Here is an 18,683-nt window from a genome sequence, read left to right on the forward strand (position 1 = left end):
TATGGGGTGGACCCAATATGGGGAGGGGGGGTTCAATATAGGGGGGCATAGGGGGGGATCTGCGAGGGGGGGTCTTTGGATAGGGGGGTCTGCAGGGTAAGGGGGGGTAGGTTCATAATTGGGAGGGGCCTTTAATTGGGGGGGGTCTTTAATTGGGGCGGGGGGGTCTTTAATTGGGGGGGGGTCTTTGTAGCCCCCACCTTGTCGAAGTGGTTGAAGGACGCCCTGAACTCCTGCATGATGGGGGGCTCTATGGATGAATGGGGGTCTGTAATAGGGAGGTGTGGGGTCTCTAACTGGGGGGGGTCTCTAATTGGGGGGGGTCTTCATGTGCCCCCACCTTATCGAAGTGGTTGAAGGACGCCCTGAACTCGTGCATCTGCTCCTGGCTGATCCCTTTGGCGTCGCGGGTCAGGATCTGATTCTCCACCTCGTTGATGGTTCTGGCGATGGTGGTCAGCAGCTGCTCCCAGCCCACGCGGATGTGCTGCGTTCATTAAAGGTTAATTAATGGGGCAGGTTAATTAATGGGGGGCAGGTTAATTAATGGGGGGGCAGGGTAATTAATGGGGGGGCAGGGTAATTAATGGGGGGGGGGCACTAAAGGGGAGCCTGGGGCCATAGGATGCCCCCTATGTTAGGCCCCCCCCCAAGCCCACCCCATGTTATGCCCCCATATATACCCCCCCCAGCCCCATATATTGCCCCTCAGCCCCACATATTGCCCCTTCCAGCTCCATATATACCCCCACAGCCCCATATATACCCCCCAGCCCCACACATTGCCCCCTATACGGCCCCATTCACCTCCATGGTGTAGTTGAAGTGCTTGTTGTCCAAGACCAGGGCCCCCCCCATATTATACCCCCCCAGCCCCACATATTGCCCCATATATACCCCCCCAGCCCCATATATTGTCCCCCAGCCCCATATATTGCCCCCTCAGCCCCACATATCCCCCCCCAGCCCCACACATTGCCCCCTATGTGCCCCACTCACCTCCATGGTGTAGTTGGAGTGCTTGTTGTCGAAGATGAGCGCCTCCTGCCCCAGCTGATGCTGCTGCTCCAGCAGCTCCAGGTTGGGTTTGTACTCCACGATGCTGCGCTCGTAGAGCTGCAGCTGCTGCAGCTGGTCCTCCAGGGTCCCGTGCAGCTCCAAAGAGATGCGGCCGATCTCCTGCAGGGCGAGAAATGCAACGGGGGGGTCAGGAGGTGCATGAAATGCAATGAGATGGTATGAAAGGCAATGGGGGTGCATGAAATGCTGCAGCTGCTGCAGCTGGTCCTCCAGGGTCCCGTGCAGCTCCAAAGAGATGCGACCGATCTCCTGCAGGGTGAGAAATGCAACGGGGGGGGGGTCAGGGGGTGCATGAAATGCAACGAGAGGGTGTGAAAGGCAATGGGGGGGTATGAAAGGCAATGGGATGGTATGAAAGGCAATGGAGGTGCATGAAATGCTGCAGCTGCTGCAGCTGGTCCTCCAGGGTCCCGTGCAGCTCCAGGGAGATGCAGCCGATCTCCTGCAGGGGGGCAGCAATGCAGGATGCAATAAAGGGGGGTAAGAAATGCAATGGGGGGGTTCCCAAATTGCAACAGGGGGGCAGGAAATGCAACGAGAGGGTGTGAAAGGCAATGGGGGTGCATGAAATGGGTTTGCAATAAATGCAAGGGGGTGCAATAAATGCAACAGGCGGGGTATGCAATAAATGCTGTGTGTGTGTGCAATGAATGCATTGTGGGGTTGCAACAAATGCAACAGGTGGCGTGTGCTTGCAATAAATGCAATGTGGGGTTGCAATAAATGCACCACAGGGTTGCAGTAAATGCACCGTGGGGCTGCAATAAATGCACCGTGATGTTGCAATAAATGCACCACGGGGTTGCAATAAATGCAAAGTGGGGTTGCAATAAATGCACCGCAGGGCTGCGATAAAAGCAATGTGGGGTTGTAATAAATGCAATGTGGGGCTGCAATAAATGCACAGTGCGGTTGCAATAAATGCACCGTGGGGCTGCAATAAATGCACCATGGGGCTTCAATAAATGCACCATGGGGTTGCAATAAATGCAATGTGGGGCTGCAATAAATGCACCGTGATGTTGCAATAAATGCACCGTGGGGCTGCAATAAATGCACCATGGGGCTGCAATAAATGCACCATGGGGTTGCAATAAATGCAATGTGGGGCTGCAATAAATGCACCGTGGGGTTGCAATAAATGCACCATGGGGTTGCAATAAATGCACCGCGGGGCTGCAATAAATGCACCGTGGGGTTGCAATAAATGCACTGGGCCCGACCTCCATCTTGTTCTGTATCCACGGCCCCACGACGTTGGCCTGCGCTGCAAACTGCCGCCGCAGCCGCTCGTTGCATTGCTGCCGGTTCTGCTCGTCCTGCAGCGCTGCATCGCGCTGCGGAACCAACTGCTGCACCTGGAAATGGGGGGGAATGGGGGGTTACATTGGGGTCCTGCTGCCCCACGGCTGCCCCATAGACGCCCCACAACCCCATAGCTGCCCCATAGCTGCCCCATAGCTGCCCCATAATTGCTCCATAACCACCCCATAGCCCCACAGCTGCCCCAGTGCTGCCCCATAGTGAACCCACAACCCCATAGCTGCCCTATAGATGCCCCACAACCCCACAGCTGCCCCACAGACGCCCCACAACCCCATAGCTGCCCCACAGCTGCCCCATAGCCCCATAACCGCCCCATAGCCCCATAGCCACCCCATAGACACCCCACAACCCCATAGCTGCCCCATAGATGCCCCACAACACCCCATATCCTCCCCATAGCCACCCCATAGCTGCCCCATAGCCACCCCATAACCCCATAGCTGACTCATAGCTGCCCCATAGCCACCCCATAGCCCCATAACTGCCCCATAGCCACCCCACAACCTCATTGCTGCCCCATAAACACCCCATAGCCACCCCATATCCATCCCACAACCCCATAGCTGCCCCATAGCCACCCCAAAGCCCCATAACCGCTCCATAACCACCCCATAGCCCCACAGCCGCCCCATAGCTGTCCTATATCCGCCCCATATCCGCCCACTGACCCTGTCCCACTTGACATTGATGAGCTGTGGGGTGACGGCGCAGTAGGGGTTGTTGGCCGCCCCATAGCCCCATAACTGCCCCATAACCACCCCATAACCCCATAACCACTCCATAACCACCCCACAGCCCCATCGCTGCCCCATAGCCGCCCCATAACCACCCCATAGCCCCATAGACACCCCATAGCTGCTCCATAACCACCCCATAGCCCCATAGCTGCCCCACAACCACCCCATAACCCCATAACCACCCCATAAGCACCCCATAGCCCCATATCCACTGACCCTGTCCCACTTGGCGTTGATGAGCTGTGGGGTGACGGCGCTGTAGGGGTTGTTGGCCGCCATCTTGATGCCGTGGGTCTCCCCCACACGTTGCGCCTCCCGCTGGATCCCCAAGATGGCGGCTCGTTCCTTATCAGCGTCCGGCAGCGTCGCCTTGAACTGCTCGTGGGCGGCCATCAGCCCCTATAGGGTTATATGGGGTTATATGGGGTTATATGGGGTTATATGGGGTTCTATGGGGCTATATGGGGTTATATGGGGTTATATGGGGTTATATGGGGTTATATGGGGCTATATGGGGTTATATGGGGCTATATGGGGTTATATAGGGCTGTATAGGGTTATATGGGGTTCTATGGGGCTATATGGGGTTCTATGGGGCTATATGAACTGCTCGTGGGCGGCCATCAGGCCCTATGGGGTTATATGGGGTTATATGGGGCTATATGGGGCTATATGGGGTTATATGGGGTTATATAGGGTTATATGGGGTTATATGGGGCTATATGGGGTCCTATGGGGCTATATGAACTGCTCGTGGGCCGCCATCAGGCCCTATGGGGTTATATGGGGTTATATGGGGTTATATGGGGTTATATGGGGCTATATAGGGCTGTATGGGGTTATATAGGGTTATATGGGGTCATATAGGGTTATATGGGGTTATATGGGGTTATATGGGGCTATATGGGGCTATATGGGGTTCTATGGGGCTATATGAACTGCTCGTGGGCCGCCATCAGGCCCTATAGGGTTATATGGGGTTATATAGGGCTGTATAGGGTTATATGGGGTTCTATGGGGCTATATGAACTGCTCGTGGGCCGCCATCAGGCTCTACAGGGTTATATGGGGTTATACAGGGTTACTTATGGGGCTGTATAGGGTTATATGGGGCTATATAGGGTTATATGGGTTTCTATGGGGCTATATGAACTGCTTGTGGGTGGCTATCAGGCCCTATAGGGTTATATGGGGTTATACAGGGTTACTTATGGGGCTGTATATGGTTATATGGGGTAATATGGGGTTATATGGGGATATATGAACTGCTCGTGGGCGGCCATCAGACCCTATAGGGTTATATGGGGTTATATGGGGTTATATAGGGTTATATGGGGCTATATGGGGTTATATGGGTTATATGGGGTTATATGGGGTTATATGGGGTTATATGGGGTTATGGGTTTAGTTATGGGGTTAGTTATGGGGTTATGGGGTTAGTTATGGGGTTATAGGGTTATAGGGTTAGTTATGGGGTTATAGGGTTAGTTATGGGGTTATAGGGATAGTTATGGGGTTATAGGGTTATAGGGTTAGTTATGGGGTTATAGGGATAGTTATTGGTTTATGGGGGGTTATGGGGGACTCCAAAAAGGGAGACCCCCAGGCAGACCCCCAGGCATCTAATTAACATCTAATTAACATTAATTAAGATCCAATTAAGGCTAATTAGGACCTCGATCTCCTCGATGGTGTGCACGATGAACATGTCCTGCAGGTCCTCCATGGCGCTCTCCATCCAGTTGTTGAATGGAGCCGCTCTCTTGGCGTATTCCAGGTGCAGCTCGTCGATGGTCTCCAGCTGCTTCTCTGTTTTCTGTGGGGGGAGACGGGAACTTGTGGGGCACAGACACTTGTGGGGCACAGAGAGACACTTGTGGGGCACAGGGACACTTGTGGGGCACAAAGAGGCACTTGTGGGGCACAGAGACACTTGTGGGGCACAGGGACACTTGTGGGGCACAGGGACACTTGTGGGGCACAGACACTTGTGGGGCACAGGGACACTTGTGGGGCACAGGGACACTTGTGGGGCACAGACACTTGTGGGGCACAGACACTTGTGGGGCACAGAGAGACACTTGTGGGGCACAGACACTTGTGGGGCACAGAGAGACACTTGTGGGGCACAGACACTTGTGGGGCACAGAGAGACACTTGTGGGGCACAGAGAGACACTTGTGGGGCAGGGGGGGACGTAAAGAGCCACTTGAGGGGCAGGGAAGGGGGGTCCCAAAGAGCCACTTGTGGGGCACAAAGAGGCACTTGTGGGGCAGGGAAAGGGGACTCCAAAAGAGCCACTTGTGGGGCACAGAGGGAGCCCCAAGGAGCCACTTGTGGGGCAGGAAAGGGGCCTAAAGAGCCACTTATGGGGCCCCAAAGAGCCCCTTGTGGGGCAGGGAAGGGGGCAGACCCTGAAAAGCCACTTGTGGGGCAGGTTGGGGGTCCCAAAGAGCCACTTGTGGGGCAGGTGGGGGCCCCAAAGAGCCACTTGTGGGGCACAAAGAGGCACTTGTGAGGCAGGGAGGGGGGAAGGGGGGGGACCCCAAAGAGCCACTTGTGGGGCAGGGAAAGGGGACTCCAAAGAGTCACTTGTGGGGCACAGAGAGGAACTTGTGGGGCAGGGGGGGTCCCAATGAGCCACTTGTGGGGCGGGGGGGGGGGGATATGGGGGGGATGAGGGGGACATAAAGAGCCACTTGTGGGGCAGGTTGGGGGTCCTAAGGAACCACTTGTGGGGCAGGTTGGGGGTCCCAAAGATCCACTTATGGGGCAGGTTGGGGGTCCCAAAGATCCACTTGTGGGGCAGGTTGGGGGTCCCAAAGATCCACTTATGGGGCAGGTTGGGGATCCTAAGGAACCACTTATGGGGCAGGTTGGGGGTCCTGAGGAACCACTTGTGGGGCAGGTTGGGGGTCCCAAAGAGCCACTTGTGGGGCAGGTTGGGGGTCCTAAGGAACCACTTATGGGGCAGGTTGGGGGTCCTAAGGAACCACTTATGGGGCAGGTTGGGGGTCCTAAGGAACCACTTGTGGGGCAGGTTGGGGGTCCTAAGGAACCACTTATGGGGCAGGTTGGGGGTCCTAAGGAACCACTTATGGGGCAGGTTGGGGGTCCTAAGGAACCACTTGTGGGGCAGGTTGGGGGTCCCAAAGATCCACTTATGGGGCAGGTTGGGGGTCCTAAGGAACCACTTATGGGGCAGGTTGGGGGTCCCAAAGATCCACTTATGGGGCAGCCCTGGTACCTCCAGGGCCTCCCTGCGGCTGTGGGTCAGGGAGCCCAGCACGTCCCATTGGTCGCAGATCTTCTGGCAGCGCGAGTTGACGCTGGGGGAGTCGTAGTAATCCAGCTCACTGCAATGGGAGGCAATGGGGCGCGTGTGGGGCCCACTCTTAAAGGGGCCACGTCCCCTCTCTTAAAGGGCCCCATCCCCCTCTTAAAGGGGCCACCCTCCTTTAGAACCTCGCCCCTTTTAAGGCTCCGCCCCTTATAAGGCCACGCCCACTCTTAAAGGGGCCACCCCCTCTTAAAGGCCCCGCCCCCTCTTAAAGGGGCCACCCCCCTTTTTAAGGCCCTGCCCCCTCTTAAAGGGGTCAGTGCCCCTTCAAGGCCCCCACCCCTTTAAGGCCCCACCCACTCTTAAAGGGCCAGGCTCCTCTTAAAGCCCCCCCCCCCCCCCCCTTAAAGGGCCACCCCCACTTAAGGGCCCCCCCCCCCTTAAAGGGCCAGACTCCTCTTAAAGGGCCCACCCCCTCTTAAAGGGCCAGACTACTCTTAAATGGCCTCACCCTCTTAAAGGGCCCGCACCCTTAAAGGGCCAGACTCCTCTTAAAGGGGCCACCCCTTCTTAAAGGACCCCCCACCCCTCTCTTAAAGGGCCAGGCTCCTCTTAAAGCCCCCCCCTCCCCCCTTAAAGTGCCCCACCCCCTCTTAAAGGGCCACACCCTTCTTAAAGGGCCAGACCCTTCTTAAAGGGCCAGGCTCCTCTTAAAGGGCCAGGCTCCTCTTAAAGGGCCAGACCCCTCTTAAAGGGCCAGGCTCCTCTTAAAGGGCCAGACCCCTCTTAAAGGGCCAGACCCCTCTTAAATGCCCCACCCCCTTAAAGGGCCCCACCCTCTTAAAGCCCCCCCCCTCTTAAAGGGCCAGGCCCCTCTTAAAGGGCCAGGCTCCTCTTGAAGCCCCCCCCTCTCTTAAAAGGGCCCACCCCCCTCCCTAACACCTCCCCCCCCCCACCTCTTAAAGGGCCAGGCTCCTCTTAAAGGGCCAGACCCCTCTTAAAGGGCCAGGCTCCTCTTAAAGGGCCAGACCCATTTAAAGCCCCACCCCCTCTTAAAGGGCCAGACCCTTCTTAAAGGGCCAGACCCCTCTTAAACCAACCCCCCCCCCCCGTCTTAAAGGGCCCGCTCCCATTTCTGGCCTCACTTGAGCTCCTGTGCGATGGCCGCGATCTGCTCCACTCGATCCTGATGCGCCGCCAGGTCGCTCTCAAAGGCCTCGTGTTTCCTTATCAGCGCTTTGATGTCTGATAACGTGGCGGCCTCGTAGTCCTTGTACTGCAGCAGCGCCTCCTTGCCTGCCCCATACGGATAGTGGGGTTAATAGGGGGTTAATAGGGGGGAAAGGGGGTTAATATGGGGGAAAGGGGGTTAATATGAGGTAAAGGGGGGTTAATATGGGGTTAATATGGGGTTAATATGGGGTAAAGGGGGTTAATATGGGGTAAAGGGGGTTGATATGGGGTAATGGGGGTTAATATGGGGTAAAGGGGGGTTAATATAGGGGAAAGGGGGTTAATATGGGGGTTAATATGGGGTAAAGGGGGTTAATATGGGGTTTATATGGGGGAAAGGGGGGTTAATATGGGGTAATGGGGGTTAATATGGGGGAAAGGGGGGACCCCATAAAGACCCCATATCCCCCAGCCCCATAGCATTACCTTCAGTCCAGGCCTCGTGGATGGACGCTTTCTGCCTGAACTTCTCAGCCCCATAGACCCCATAGACCCCATAAAGGCCCCATAGACCCCATACAGACCCCATAAGACCCCATATCCCCCAGCCCCATAGCGTTACCTTCGGTCCAGGCCTCGTGGATGGACGCTTTCTGCCTGAACTTCTCAGCCCCATAGACCCCATAAGACCCCCTAGACCCCATAAAGACCCCCTAGACCCCATAAAGACCCCATAGACCCCATACAGACCCCATAGACCCCATAAAGGCCCCATAAAGACCCTATAGCCCCCAGCCCCATAGCGTTACCTTCAGTCCAGGCCTCGTGGATGGACGCTTTCTGCCTGAACTTCTCAGCCCCACAGACCCCATAGACCCAATAAAGGCCCCATAAAGACCCCATAGACCCCATATAGACCCCATAAGACCCCATATCCCCCAGCCCCATAGCGTTACCTTCAGTCCAGGCCTCGCGGATGGACGCTTTCTGCCTGAACTTCTCAGCCCCATAGACCCCATAAAGGCCCCATGAAGACCCCATAGACCCCATAAACCCCATAAGACCCCAAACCCCCTTAACCCCCAGCCCCATAGCGTTACCTTCGGTCCAGGCCTCGTGGATGGACGCTTTCTGCTTGAACTTCTCAGCCCCATAGACCCCATAGGACCCCATAAAGGCCCCATAAAGACCCCATAGACCCCATAAGACCCCATAAAGACCCCATAAAGACCCCATAGACCCCATAAAGGCCCCATAAGACCCCATATCCCCCAGCCCCATAGCGTTACCTTCGGTCCATGCCTCATGGATGGACGCTTTCTGCCTGAACTTCTCAGCCCCATAGACCCCATAAGACCCCATAAAGGCCCCATAAAGACCCCATAGACCCCATACAGACCCCATACAGACCCCATAGCCCCCAGCCCCATAGCGTTACCTTCGGTCCAGGCCTTGTGGATGGACGCTTTCTGCCTGAACTTCTCAGCCCCATAGACCCCATAAGACCCCATAGACCCCATAAAGGCCCCATAAAGACCCCATAGACCCCATACAGACCCCACAGACCCCATATAGACCCCATAAGACCCCATATCCCCCAGCCCCATAGCGTTACCTTCGGTCCAGGCCTCGTGGATGGACGCTTTCTGCCTCAATTTCTCAGCCCCATAGACCCCATAGACCCCATAAAGGCCCCATAAAGACCCCATAGACCCCATATAGACCCCATAGACCCCATAAAGGCCCCATACAGACCCCATAGCCCCCAGCCCCATAGCGTTACCTTCGGTCCAGCCCTCGTGGATGGACGCTTTCTGCCTGAACTTCTCGGCCAGGTGATCGAGTCTCTCCAGGCGCCGGATCTCGTTCAGCAGCCATTCCTCATAGCCCTTCTCTGCCTGCTCCAGGTGCTGCCACCCCATATTGATGTCCTATAGGGCACAGCACACCCCAGCTATAGGGCAGGATCCTATGGGACCCCATTATAGGGGCAGGATCCTATGGGACCCCATTATAGGGGCAGGCCCCGCACCAGTGCCCCATAGTAGCCCCCCCATAGCATCCCCTCCTCCCATAGCGGCCCCCCCCCCCCATAGCTCTAGACCCCATAGCAGCCCCATATCCCCAGACCCCATAGCCCCCCCCATATCCCCAGACCCCCAACCCCCCCCATATCTCACCGCCACCATCCTCCCCTCTGACGGCATGAAGGCAGCAACCCCCCATAGCACCCCCCATAGCTCTAGACCCCATAGCATCCCCCATAGCCCCCCCATAGCCCCAGACCCCATAGCATCCCCCATAGCCCCCCCATAGCCCCAGACCCCATAGCATCCCCCATAGCCCCCCCATATCCCCAGACCCCATAGCATCCCCCATAGCCCCCCCATATCCCCAGACCCCATAGCATCCCCCATATCCCCAGACCCCCAACCCCCCCATATCTCACCGCCACCATCCTCCCCTCCGACGGCATGAAGGCAGCACCCCCCCATAGCATCCCCCCCATAGCATCCCCCACCCCATAGCCCCCCCCATATCCCCAGACCCCATAGCACCCCCCATAGCCCCCCCATATCCCCAGACCCCATAGCATCCCCCATAGCCCCCCCATATCCCCAGACCCCATAGCACCCCCCATAGCCCCCCCATATCCCCAGACCCCATAGCACCCCCCATAGCCCCCCCATATCCCCAGACCCCATAGCATCCCCCCCCATATCTCACCGCCACCATCCTCCCCTCCGATGGCATGAAGGCAGCAACCCCCCATAGCATCCCCCATAGCTCTAGACCCCATAGCATCCCCCATAGCCCCCCCATAGCTCTAGACCCCATAGCATCCCCCCATAGCAGCCCCCACCCCATAGCAGCCCCCATAGCATCCCCCATAGCATCCCCCATAGCCCCAGACCCCATAGCAGCCCCGTATCCCCAGACCCCATAGCATCCCCCATAGCCCCAGACCCCATAGCCCCCCCATATCCCCAGACCCCATAGCATCCCCCATATCCCCAGACCCCATAGCAGCCCCATATCCCCAGACCCCATAGCACCCCCATATCCCCCCATATCTCACCGCCACCATCCTCCCCTCTGACGGCATGAAGGCCGGCCTGTTGCTGAGCCGGAGCTTGGTCTGCAGCGTGTTGAAGTTGATTTCCAGCTGACATTTCTCCTGCACTTTGGGGGGTTTGTGCACCCTGCGATAATCCCTGAAATCCTCCAGTTTCTGCTGCATCTCCTGGATCGTTTTCTGGGGGCTGCGATCCTCCAGCCACGGGATCGTGCGGCTGATCCACTGCAGGAGCTGGCGGGGGAGGCAGCAATGGGAGGGGGGCTTAGGGGCATGGGGAGGGGGGTCAGGAGTATGGGGAGGGGGCTTGGGGGGTCAGCAAGGGATGGTGTGGCTGATCCACTGCAGGAGCTGGGACAGGGGGAAGCAGCAATGGGGGGGGATTAGGGGCATCACAAATGGGGGGGTGGGCTTAGGGGCATGGGGGGGGGGTTAGGGGGCAGCATCAATGGGGGGGGTGGGCTTAGGGGCATGGGGAGGGGGCTCAGGAGTATGGAGAGGGGGCTTAGGGGCATGGGGAGGGGGTTAGGGGGCAGCAGGAATGGGGGGGTTGGGTTTAGAAGCATCACAAATGGGGGGGGTGGGCTTAGGGGCATGGGGAGGGGGGTTAGGAACATGGGGAGGGGGGTTAGGGGGCAGCAGGAATGGGGGGGTGGGCTAAGGAGCATCACAAATGGGGGGGGTGGGCTTAGGGGAATGGGGAGGGGGCTCAGGGAGCATTAGGAATGGGGGTGGTGGGTTTAGGAGCATGGGGAGGGGGCTTAGGAACGTGGGGAGAGGGTTTGGGGAGCATCACCAAGGGGGGTGGTGGGCTTAGGGGCATGGAGAGGGGGGTTAGGAACATGGGGAGGGGACTTAGGAGTATGGGGAGGGGGGTCAGGGGGCATCACCAATGGGGGGGGTGGGTTTAGGAACATGGGGAGGGGGCTTAGGAGCATGGGGAGGGGGCTTGGGGGGTCAGAAAGGGATGGTGCGGCTGATCCACTGCAGGAGCTGGGGGGGGAAAGCAGCAATGGGGGGGGGCTTAGGGGCATCACAAATGGGGGGGTGGGCTTAGGGGCATGGGGAGGGGGGTTAGGAACATCAGGAATGGGGGTGGTGGGTTTAGGAGCATGGGGAGGGGGTAAGGGGGCAGCAGGAATGGGGGGGGTGGGTTTAGGTGCATGGGGAGGGGGCTTAGGGGACAGCATCAATGGGGGGGTGGGCTTAGGGGAATGGGGAGGGGGTTAGGGGGCATTACCAATGGGGGTGGTGGGTTTAGGGGCATGGGGAGGGGGCTTAGGAACATGGGGAGGGGGTTGGGGGGGCATTAGGAATGGGGGTGGTGGGTTTAAGAATATGGGGAGGGGGCTCATGTGGCATCACCAATGGGGGTGCTGTGTTGATGGGGAGGGGTCTCCCATGGGGTGTTGATGGGGAGGGGTCTCCCATGGTGTGTATATGGGGAGGGGTCTCCCATGGGGTATTAATGGGGAGGGGTCTCCTATGGGGTATTAATGGGGAGGGGTCTCCCATGGGGGTGCTGTATTTATGGGGAGGGGTCTCCCATGGTGTGTATATGGGGAGGGGTCTCCCATGGGGTATTAATGGGGAGGGGTCTCCCATGGGGGTGCTGTATTAATGGGGAGGGGTCTCCCATGGGGGTGCTGTATTAATGGGGAGGGGTCTCCATGGGGTATTAATGGGGAGGGGTCTCCCATGGGGTGTTTATGGGGAGGGGTCTCCCATGGGGTGTTAATGGGGAGGGGTCTCCCATGGGGTATTTATGGGGAGGGGTCTCCCATGGGGTGTTAATGGGGAGGGGTCTCCCATGGGGTATTAATGGGGAGGGGTCTCCTATGGGGTGTTAATGGGGAGGGGTCTCCCATGGGGGGTGCTGTATTAATGGGGAGGGGTCTCCCATGGGGTGTTTATGGGGAGGGGTCTCCCATGGGGTATTAATGGGGAGGGGTCTCCCATGGGGTGTTGATGGGGAGGGGTCTCCCATGGGGTGTTAATGGGGAGGGGTCTCCCATGGGGTATTTATGGGGAGGGGTCTCCCATGGGGTGTTAATGGGGAGGGGTCTCCCATGGGGTATTAATGGGGAGGGGTCTCCCATGGGGTGTTAATGGGGAGGGGTCTCCCATGGGGTATTAATGGGGAGGGGTCTCCTATGGGGTGTTAATGGGGAGGGGTCTCCCATGGGGTATTAATGGGGAGGGGTCTCCCATGGGGGGTGCTGTATTAATGGGGAGGGGTCTCCCATGGGGTGTTTATGGGGAGGGGTCTCCCATGGGGTATTAATGGGGAGGGGTCTCCCATGGGGTGTTGATGGGGAGGGGTCTCCCATGGGGTGTTAATGGGGAGGGGTCTCCCATGGGGTATTTATGGGGAGGGGTCTCCCATGGGGTGTTAATGGGGAGGGGTCTCCCATGGGGTATTAATGGGGAGGGGTCTCCCATGGGGTGTTAATGGGGAGGGGTCTCCCATGGGGTATTAATGGGGAGGGGTCTCCCATGGGGTGTTAATGGGGAGGGGTCTCCCATGGGGTATTAATGGGGAGGGGTCTCCTATGGGGTGTTAATGGGGAGGGGTCTCCCATGGGGTATTAATGGGGAGGGGTCTCCCATGGGGTATTTATGGGAAGGGGTCTCCCATGGGCTGTTGATGGGGAGGGGTCTCCCATGGGGTGTTAATGGGGAGGGGTCTCCCATGGGGTATTAATGGGGAGGGGTCTCCCATGGGGTGTTAATGGGGAGGGGTCTCCCATGGGGTATTAATGGGGAGGGGTCTCCTATGGGGTGTTAATGGGGAGGGGTCTCCCATGGGGTATTAATGGGGAGGGGTCTCCCATGGGGTGTTGATGGGGAGGGGTCTCCCATGGGGTGTTAATGGGGAGGGGTCTCCCATGGGGTATTTATGGGGAGGGGTCTCCCATGGGGTGTTAATGGGGAGGGGTCTCCCATGGGGTGTTGATGGGGAGGGGTCTCCCATGGGGTGTTAATGGGGAGGGGTCTCCCATGGGGTATTTATGGGGAGGGGTCTCCCATGGGGTATTAATGGGGAGGGGTCTCCCATGGGGGGGGTGCTGTATTAATGGGGAGGGGTCTCCCATGGGGTATTTATGGGGAGGGGTCTCACATCAGACGCCAGTTTCTCATAGTCCTCCATCAGATGCTCGTTCTCCTGGTTGACCGCCAGCACTTTGCAGATCCTGTTGGCCGCTGTCTCTGCCTGGGGGGGGGGGTATCACAGTGGGGGGGGGTCACCGTGCACAGCCCCCCCCCCCCTATAGCCCACCCCCCAAAATCCCACCTGGGGGGTCTCAGCCCTATGCAGAGCAATGGGGGTTAATAGAGCTTTGGAAGCAGGTGAAATGGGGGGGGGGGGCTTCCCCAGGACCATTGGAGGAATTAGGGGGGGGGGATGCAGCAATGGAGCCCCCCCAGAGTAAAGGGGGGGTTAAGGAACCCCTATAGGTCTGATGGCAGCATTAAATGGGGGGGGGGATGCAGCAATGGAGACCCCCACAGCCCTACATGGGGGGGTCTCAGAGCTACATGGGGGGTCTCAGAGCTACATGGGGGGTCTCAGAGCCACGTGGGGGGTCTCACAGCTGTATAGGGGGTCTCAGAGCTATATAGGGGGGGTCTCAGATCTACATGGGGGGGGTCTCAGATCCACATGGGGGGGTCTCAGAGCTACATGGGGGGTCTCAGAGCTACGTGGGGGGTCTCAGAGCTACGTGGGGGGTCTCAGATCCACATAGGGGGTCTCACAGCTACGTGGGGGGTCTCACAGCTACATGGGGGGTCTCACAGCTACATGGGGGGGGTCTCATGGGGGGTCTCAGAGCTATATAGGGAGTCTCAGAGTTACATTGGGGGGGGTCTCAGATCCACATGGGGGGTCTCACAGCTACATAGGGGGGTCTCAAGAGATACATAGGGGGTCTCAGAGCCACGTGGGGGGTCTCACAGCTACATGGGGGGGGGGTCTCAGAGCCACATAGGGGGTCTCAGAGTTACATAGGGGGGGTCTCAGAGCTCCATCTACCTGCACCCCCCCATAATACCCAGCAGCCATTGCACAAAGCCCCCCCCCATAATACCCAGCAGCCATTGCACAAAGCCCCCCCCCCATAATACCCAGCAGCCATTGCCCAAAGCCCCCCCCCATAATACCCAGCAGCCATTGCACAAAGCCCCCTCCCCATAATACCCAGCAGCCATTGCCCCCCAAGCCCCCCCCCATAATACCCAGCAGCCATTGCCCCCCAAGCCCCCCCCCATAATACCCAGCAGCCATTGCCCCCCAAGCCCCCTCCCCATAATACCCAGCAGCCATTGCACAAAGCCCCCCCCCATAATACCCAGCAGCCATTGCCCCCCAAGCCCCCCCCCGCATAATACCCAGCAGCCATTGCACAAAGCCCCCCCCCCATAATACCCAGCAGCCATTGCCCCCAAGCCCCCTCCCCATAATACCCAGCAGCCATTGCCCCCCAAGCCCCCCCCCCAAAAGCCGAGCTCACCTTCTGAGCCCCCGAGAAAGCGTGGTAGAAGCAGGACACGTACGTCATGATGGCTTTCTCGTCGGGCCGCAGGGTGCCCACTATGTCTGAGAGGAGAAATAGGGGAGGGGGCGCAGGGGGGGGCGTGAAGGAGCAGCCAGGAGACCCCATAGAGCACATAGGGAGCCCCATAGGGAGCCCCATAGGGAGACCCATAGGGAGTAGGCGGTGATGGGACCAGACCACAGCTGGGTTGGGTTGGATGCTATATGATATATAGGGCTGGGTAACTCAAAGGGATCCTATATGTTGCCTATATGTTGCCTATATAGCACAGCTGGATGCTGGGTTTGATGCCATATAGGGCTGGGTAATTCAAAGGGATCCTATATGTTCCTATATAGCACAGCTGGGTTGGTTTTGATGCTATATAATATATAGGGCTGGGTAACTCAAAGGGATCCTATATGTCACCTATATGTTCCTATATAGCACAGCTGGGTTGGGTTTGATGCTATATGATATACAGGGCTGGGTGACTCAAAGGGATCCTATATGTTCCTATATAGCACAGCTGGATGCTGGGTTTGATGCTATATGATATATAGGGCTGGGTAACTCAAAGGGATCCTATATGTCGCCTATACGTTCCTATATAGCACAGCTGGGTTTGATGCTATATGATATATAGGGCTGGGTAACTCAAAGGGATCCTATATGTTGCCTATAGGTTCCTATATAGCACAGCTGGATGCTGGGTTTGATGCTATATAATACATAGGGCTGGATAAGCGGCCCTATATAGCCCATATGAACAGCCCTATATGCCTTATAGCTCCCATACGGAATGAGAGCAGCCCTATAGAACCCATATGAACAGCCCTATATGCCTTATAGCTCCCATAGGGAATGAGAGCAGCCCTATAGAACCCATATGAACAGCCCTATATGCCTGGGTCCCATAGGGGCTCCTGTGTGGGTCTAGAAGGTGATTAGGGTGTCCTGTGTGGGGCTGGTTCTTGTATGGGTGTAAGGAGGGGATGAGGTTGGGGTGGATATAGGGGTGTATATAGGATATAGGGGTGTATATAGGATATAGGGGTGGGTATAGGGGTGGATATAGGATATAGGAGTGGATATATGATATAGGGGTGGATATAGGGGTATATATAGGGGTGCATATAGGATATAGGGGTGGATATAGGGCTGGCTATAGGCTATATGGGTATACATGGGGTGGCTATGGGGCTATATATGGGGTGGCTATGGGGCTGGCTGTGGGGCTCACCCTCAGCATCCAACATCTTGGGGATGTCCAGGTATTTCTCTGCCACCTCGAAGGCGTTGTTCAGGTTGGTCACGGGGTCGTCCTGGGGGGGGGGGAGAGGGAGAAGGGAGGGGGTGAATGGGGGGGAAAGGGGGAGGGGGAGGGGGGGAGGGTGAAAAGGGGGATGGTAAAGGGGGGAGGATGAAGGGAGAGGGTGAATGTGGGGGGGGAGGGTGAAGGGGGAGATGGTAATGGGGGGGGATGATGAAGGGAGAGGGACGATGAAGGGGGGGAGGGTGAAGGGAGGGGGTGAATGGGGGGGAGGATGAAAGGGGGGGATGAAGGGGGGAGGATGAAGGGGGAGATGGTAATGGGGGGATGAATGAAGGGAGAGGCCGAAGGGGGGAGTGTGAAGAGGGGGAGGATGAAGGGGGAGAGGGTGAAGGGGGAGAGGGATGATGAAGGGGTGGAGGATGAAGGGGAGAGGGTGAAGAGGAGGATGATAAGGGGGGATGATGAAGAGGGGGAGGGTGAAGGGAGGGAGGATGAAGGGGGAGATGGTAATGGGGGGATGGTAAGGGGAGAGGGATGGGGAGGAGGGTGAAGGGGAGAGGGATGATGAAGGGGGAGATGAAGTAGAGGGGTGATGAAGGGGGGGGAGGATGAAGGGAGAGGGTGAAGAGGGGGAGGATGAAGAGGGGGAGGGATGATGAGGGGGGTAGGATGAAAGGGGGAGAATGAAGAGTGGGAGGATGAAGGGGGGGTGGTAAAGGGGGAGATGGTAAAGGGAGAGGGATGCTGAAGGGGTGGAGGATGAAGGGGGGGGTGGTAAAGGGGGAGGATGAAGGGGGGGAGGGTGAAGGGAGAGGGATGATGAAGGGGGGGATGAAGTAGAGGGGTGATGAAGGGGGGGAGGATGAAGGGAGAGGGTAAAGGGGGGATGTTAAAGGGGGGGGATGCTGAAGGGAGAGGAGGGTGAAGGCAGAGATGATGGAGGGAGAGGATGAAGGGGGGGGAGGATGAAGGGGGGGAGGATGAAGGGAGAGGGTGAAGAGGGGAATGGTAAAGGGGGGAGGATGAAGGGGGAGATGGTAATGGGGGGGATGGTAAGGAGAGAGGGATGGGGAGGAGGGTGAAGGGGGGAGGATGAAGGGAGAGGGATGATGAAGGGGGGGATGGTGAAGGGAGAGGGAGGATGAAGGGGGGAGGATGAAGGGGGGTAGGATGAAAGGGGGAGAATGAAGAGTGGGAGGATGAAGGGGGAGATGGTAATGGGGGAGGGATGCTGAAGGGGGGGAGGATGAAGGGAGAGGGTTGAAGAAGAGGGGGAGGATGAAGGGGGTGAGGGTGAAGAGGAGGATGATAAGGGGGATGATGAAGAGGGGGAGGGTGAAGGGAGGGAGGATGAAGGGGGAGATGGTAATGGGGGGGATGGTAAGGAGAGAGGCTGAAGGGGGGGAGGGTGAAGAGGGGGAGGATGAAGGGGGGGATGAAGTAGAGGGGTGATGAAGGGGGGGGAGGATGAAGGGAGAGGGTGAAGGGGGATGTTAAAGGGGGGGATGCTGAAGGGAGAGGGAGGGTGAAGGCAGAGATGATGTAGGGAGAGGATGAAGGGGGGAGGATGAAGGGAGAGGGTGAAGAGGGAGGGATGAAAGGGGGGATGGTAAACAGGGGGATGATGATGGGGGGGGAGGATGAAGAGGGGGAGGATGAAGGGGGGGATGGTAATGGGGGGATGGTAAAGGGAGAGGCTGAAGGGGGGGAGTGTGAAGAGGGGGAGGATGAAGGGGGGGATGGTAAATGGGGGGATGATGAAGATGGGGAGGATGAAGGGGAGATGGTAAAGGGAGAGGGAGGATGAAGGGGGGGAGGGTGAAGAAGAGGGGGATGATGGGGGGGGGGTGAAGAGGAGGATGATAAGGGGGGAGGATGAAGGGGGGGATGGTAAATGGGGGGGGTGGTAAAGGGAGAGGGATGGGGAGGAGGGTGAAGGGAGGAGGATGAAGGGAGAGGGTGAAGGGGGAGGGATGATGAAGAGGGGGAGGGTGAAGGGAGGGGGAGGATGAAGGGGAGATGGTAATGGGGGGATGCTGAAGGGAGAGGCTGAAGGGGGGAGTGTGAAGAGGGGGAGGATGAGGGGGGAGATGGTAAAGGGGGAGGGATGATGAAGGGGGAGGGTGAAGAAGAGGGGGATGATGATGAGGGGGGGTGAAGAGGAGGATGATAAAGGGGGGGAGGGTGAAGGGAGAGG

At 57.8% G+C, this 18,683-nt stretch overlaps 1 protein-coding gene across 3 annotated transcripts in view; it reads right to left on the reverse strand.

The window, feature by feature from the left end:
• Positions 1 to 277: 277 nt before the first annotated feature.
• LOC146751481 (alpha-actinin-4) overlaps positions 278 to 18,683 on the reverse strand; it is a 32,060-nt gene continuing 13,654 nt past the window's right edge. Inside the window, exons 7-18 of one of the 3 annotated variants that reach the window (XM_085534538.1) lie at positions 16,454 to 16,535; positions 15,187 to 15,272; positions 13,794 to 13,886; positions 10,676 to 10,906; positions 9,380 to 9,527; positions 7,569 to 7,719; positions 6,391 to 6,499; positions 4,819 to 4,959; positions 3,360 to 3,542; positions 2,304 to 2,438; positions 1,000 to 1,179; positions 278 to 487 (exon numbers count right to left, since the gene is read on the reverse strand). In XM_085534538.1, coding sequence (XP_085390664.1) covers positions 293 to 487; positions 1,000 to 1,179; positions 2,304 to 2,438; positions 3,360 to 3,542; positions 4,819 to 4,959; positions 6,391 to 6,499; positions 7,569 to 7,719; positions 9,380 to 9,527; positions 10,676 to 10,906; positions 13,794 to 13,886; positions 15,187 to 15,272; positions 16,454 to 16,535 — 1,734 coding nt within the window. In that variant the 3' untranslated portion in view covers positions 278 to 292. Of the gene's footprint in view, positions 488 to 999; positions 1,180 to 1,345; positions 1,523 to 2,303; positions 2,439 to 3,359; positions 3,543 to 3,725; positions 3,774 to 4,818; positions 4,960 to 6,390; positions 6,500 to 7,568; positions 7,720 to 9,379; positions 9,528 to 10,675; positions 10,907 to 13,793; positions 13,887 to 15,186; positions 15,273 to 16,453; positions 16,536 to 18,683 lie in introns of those variants that run through there. The other 2 variants (XM_085534539.1, XM_085534540.1) reach the window with 2 other exon arrangements.

The sequence above is a fragment of the Coturnix japonica genome, unplaced genomic scaffold (genome assembly GCF_054131305.1).
Source record: "Coturnix japonica strain WE unplaced genomic scaffold, WE-NBRP24 Scf085, whole genome shotgun sequence".
In the NCBI taxonomy this organism is placed as follows: Eukaryota; Metazoa; Chordata; class Aves; order Galliformes; family Phasianidae; genus Coturnix; species Coturnix japonica.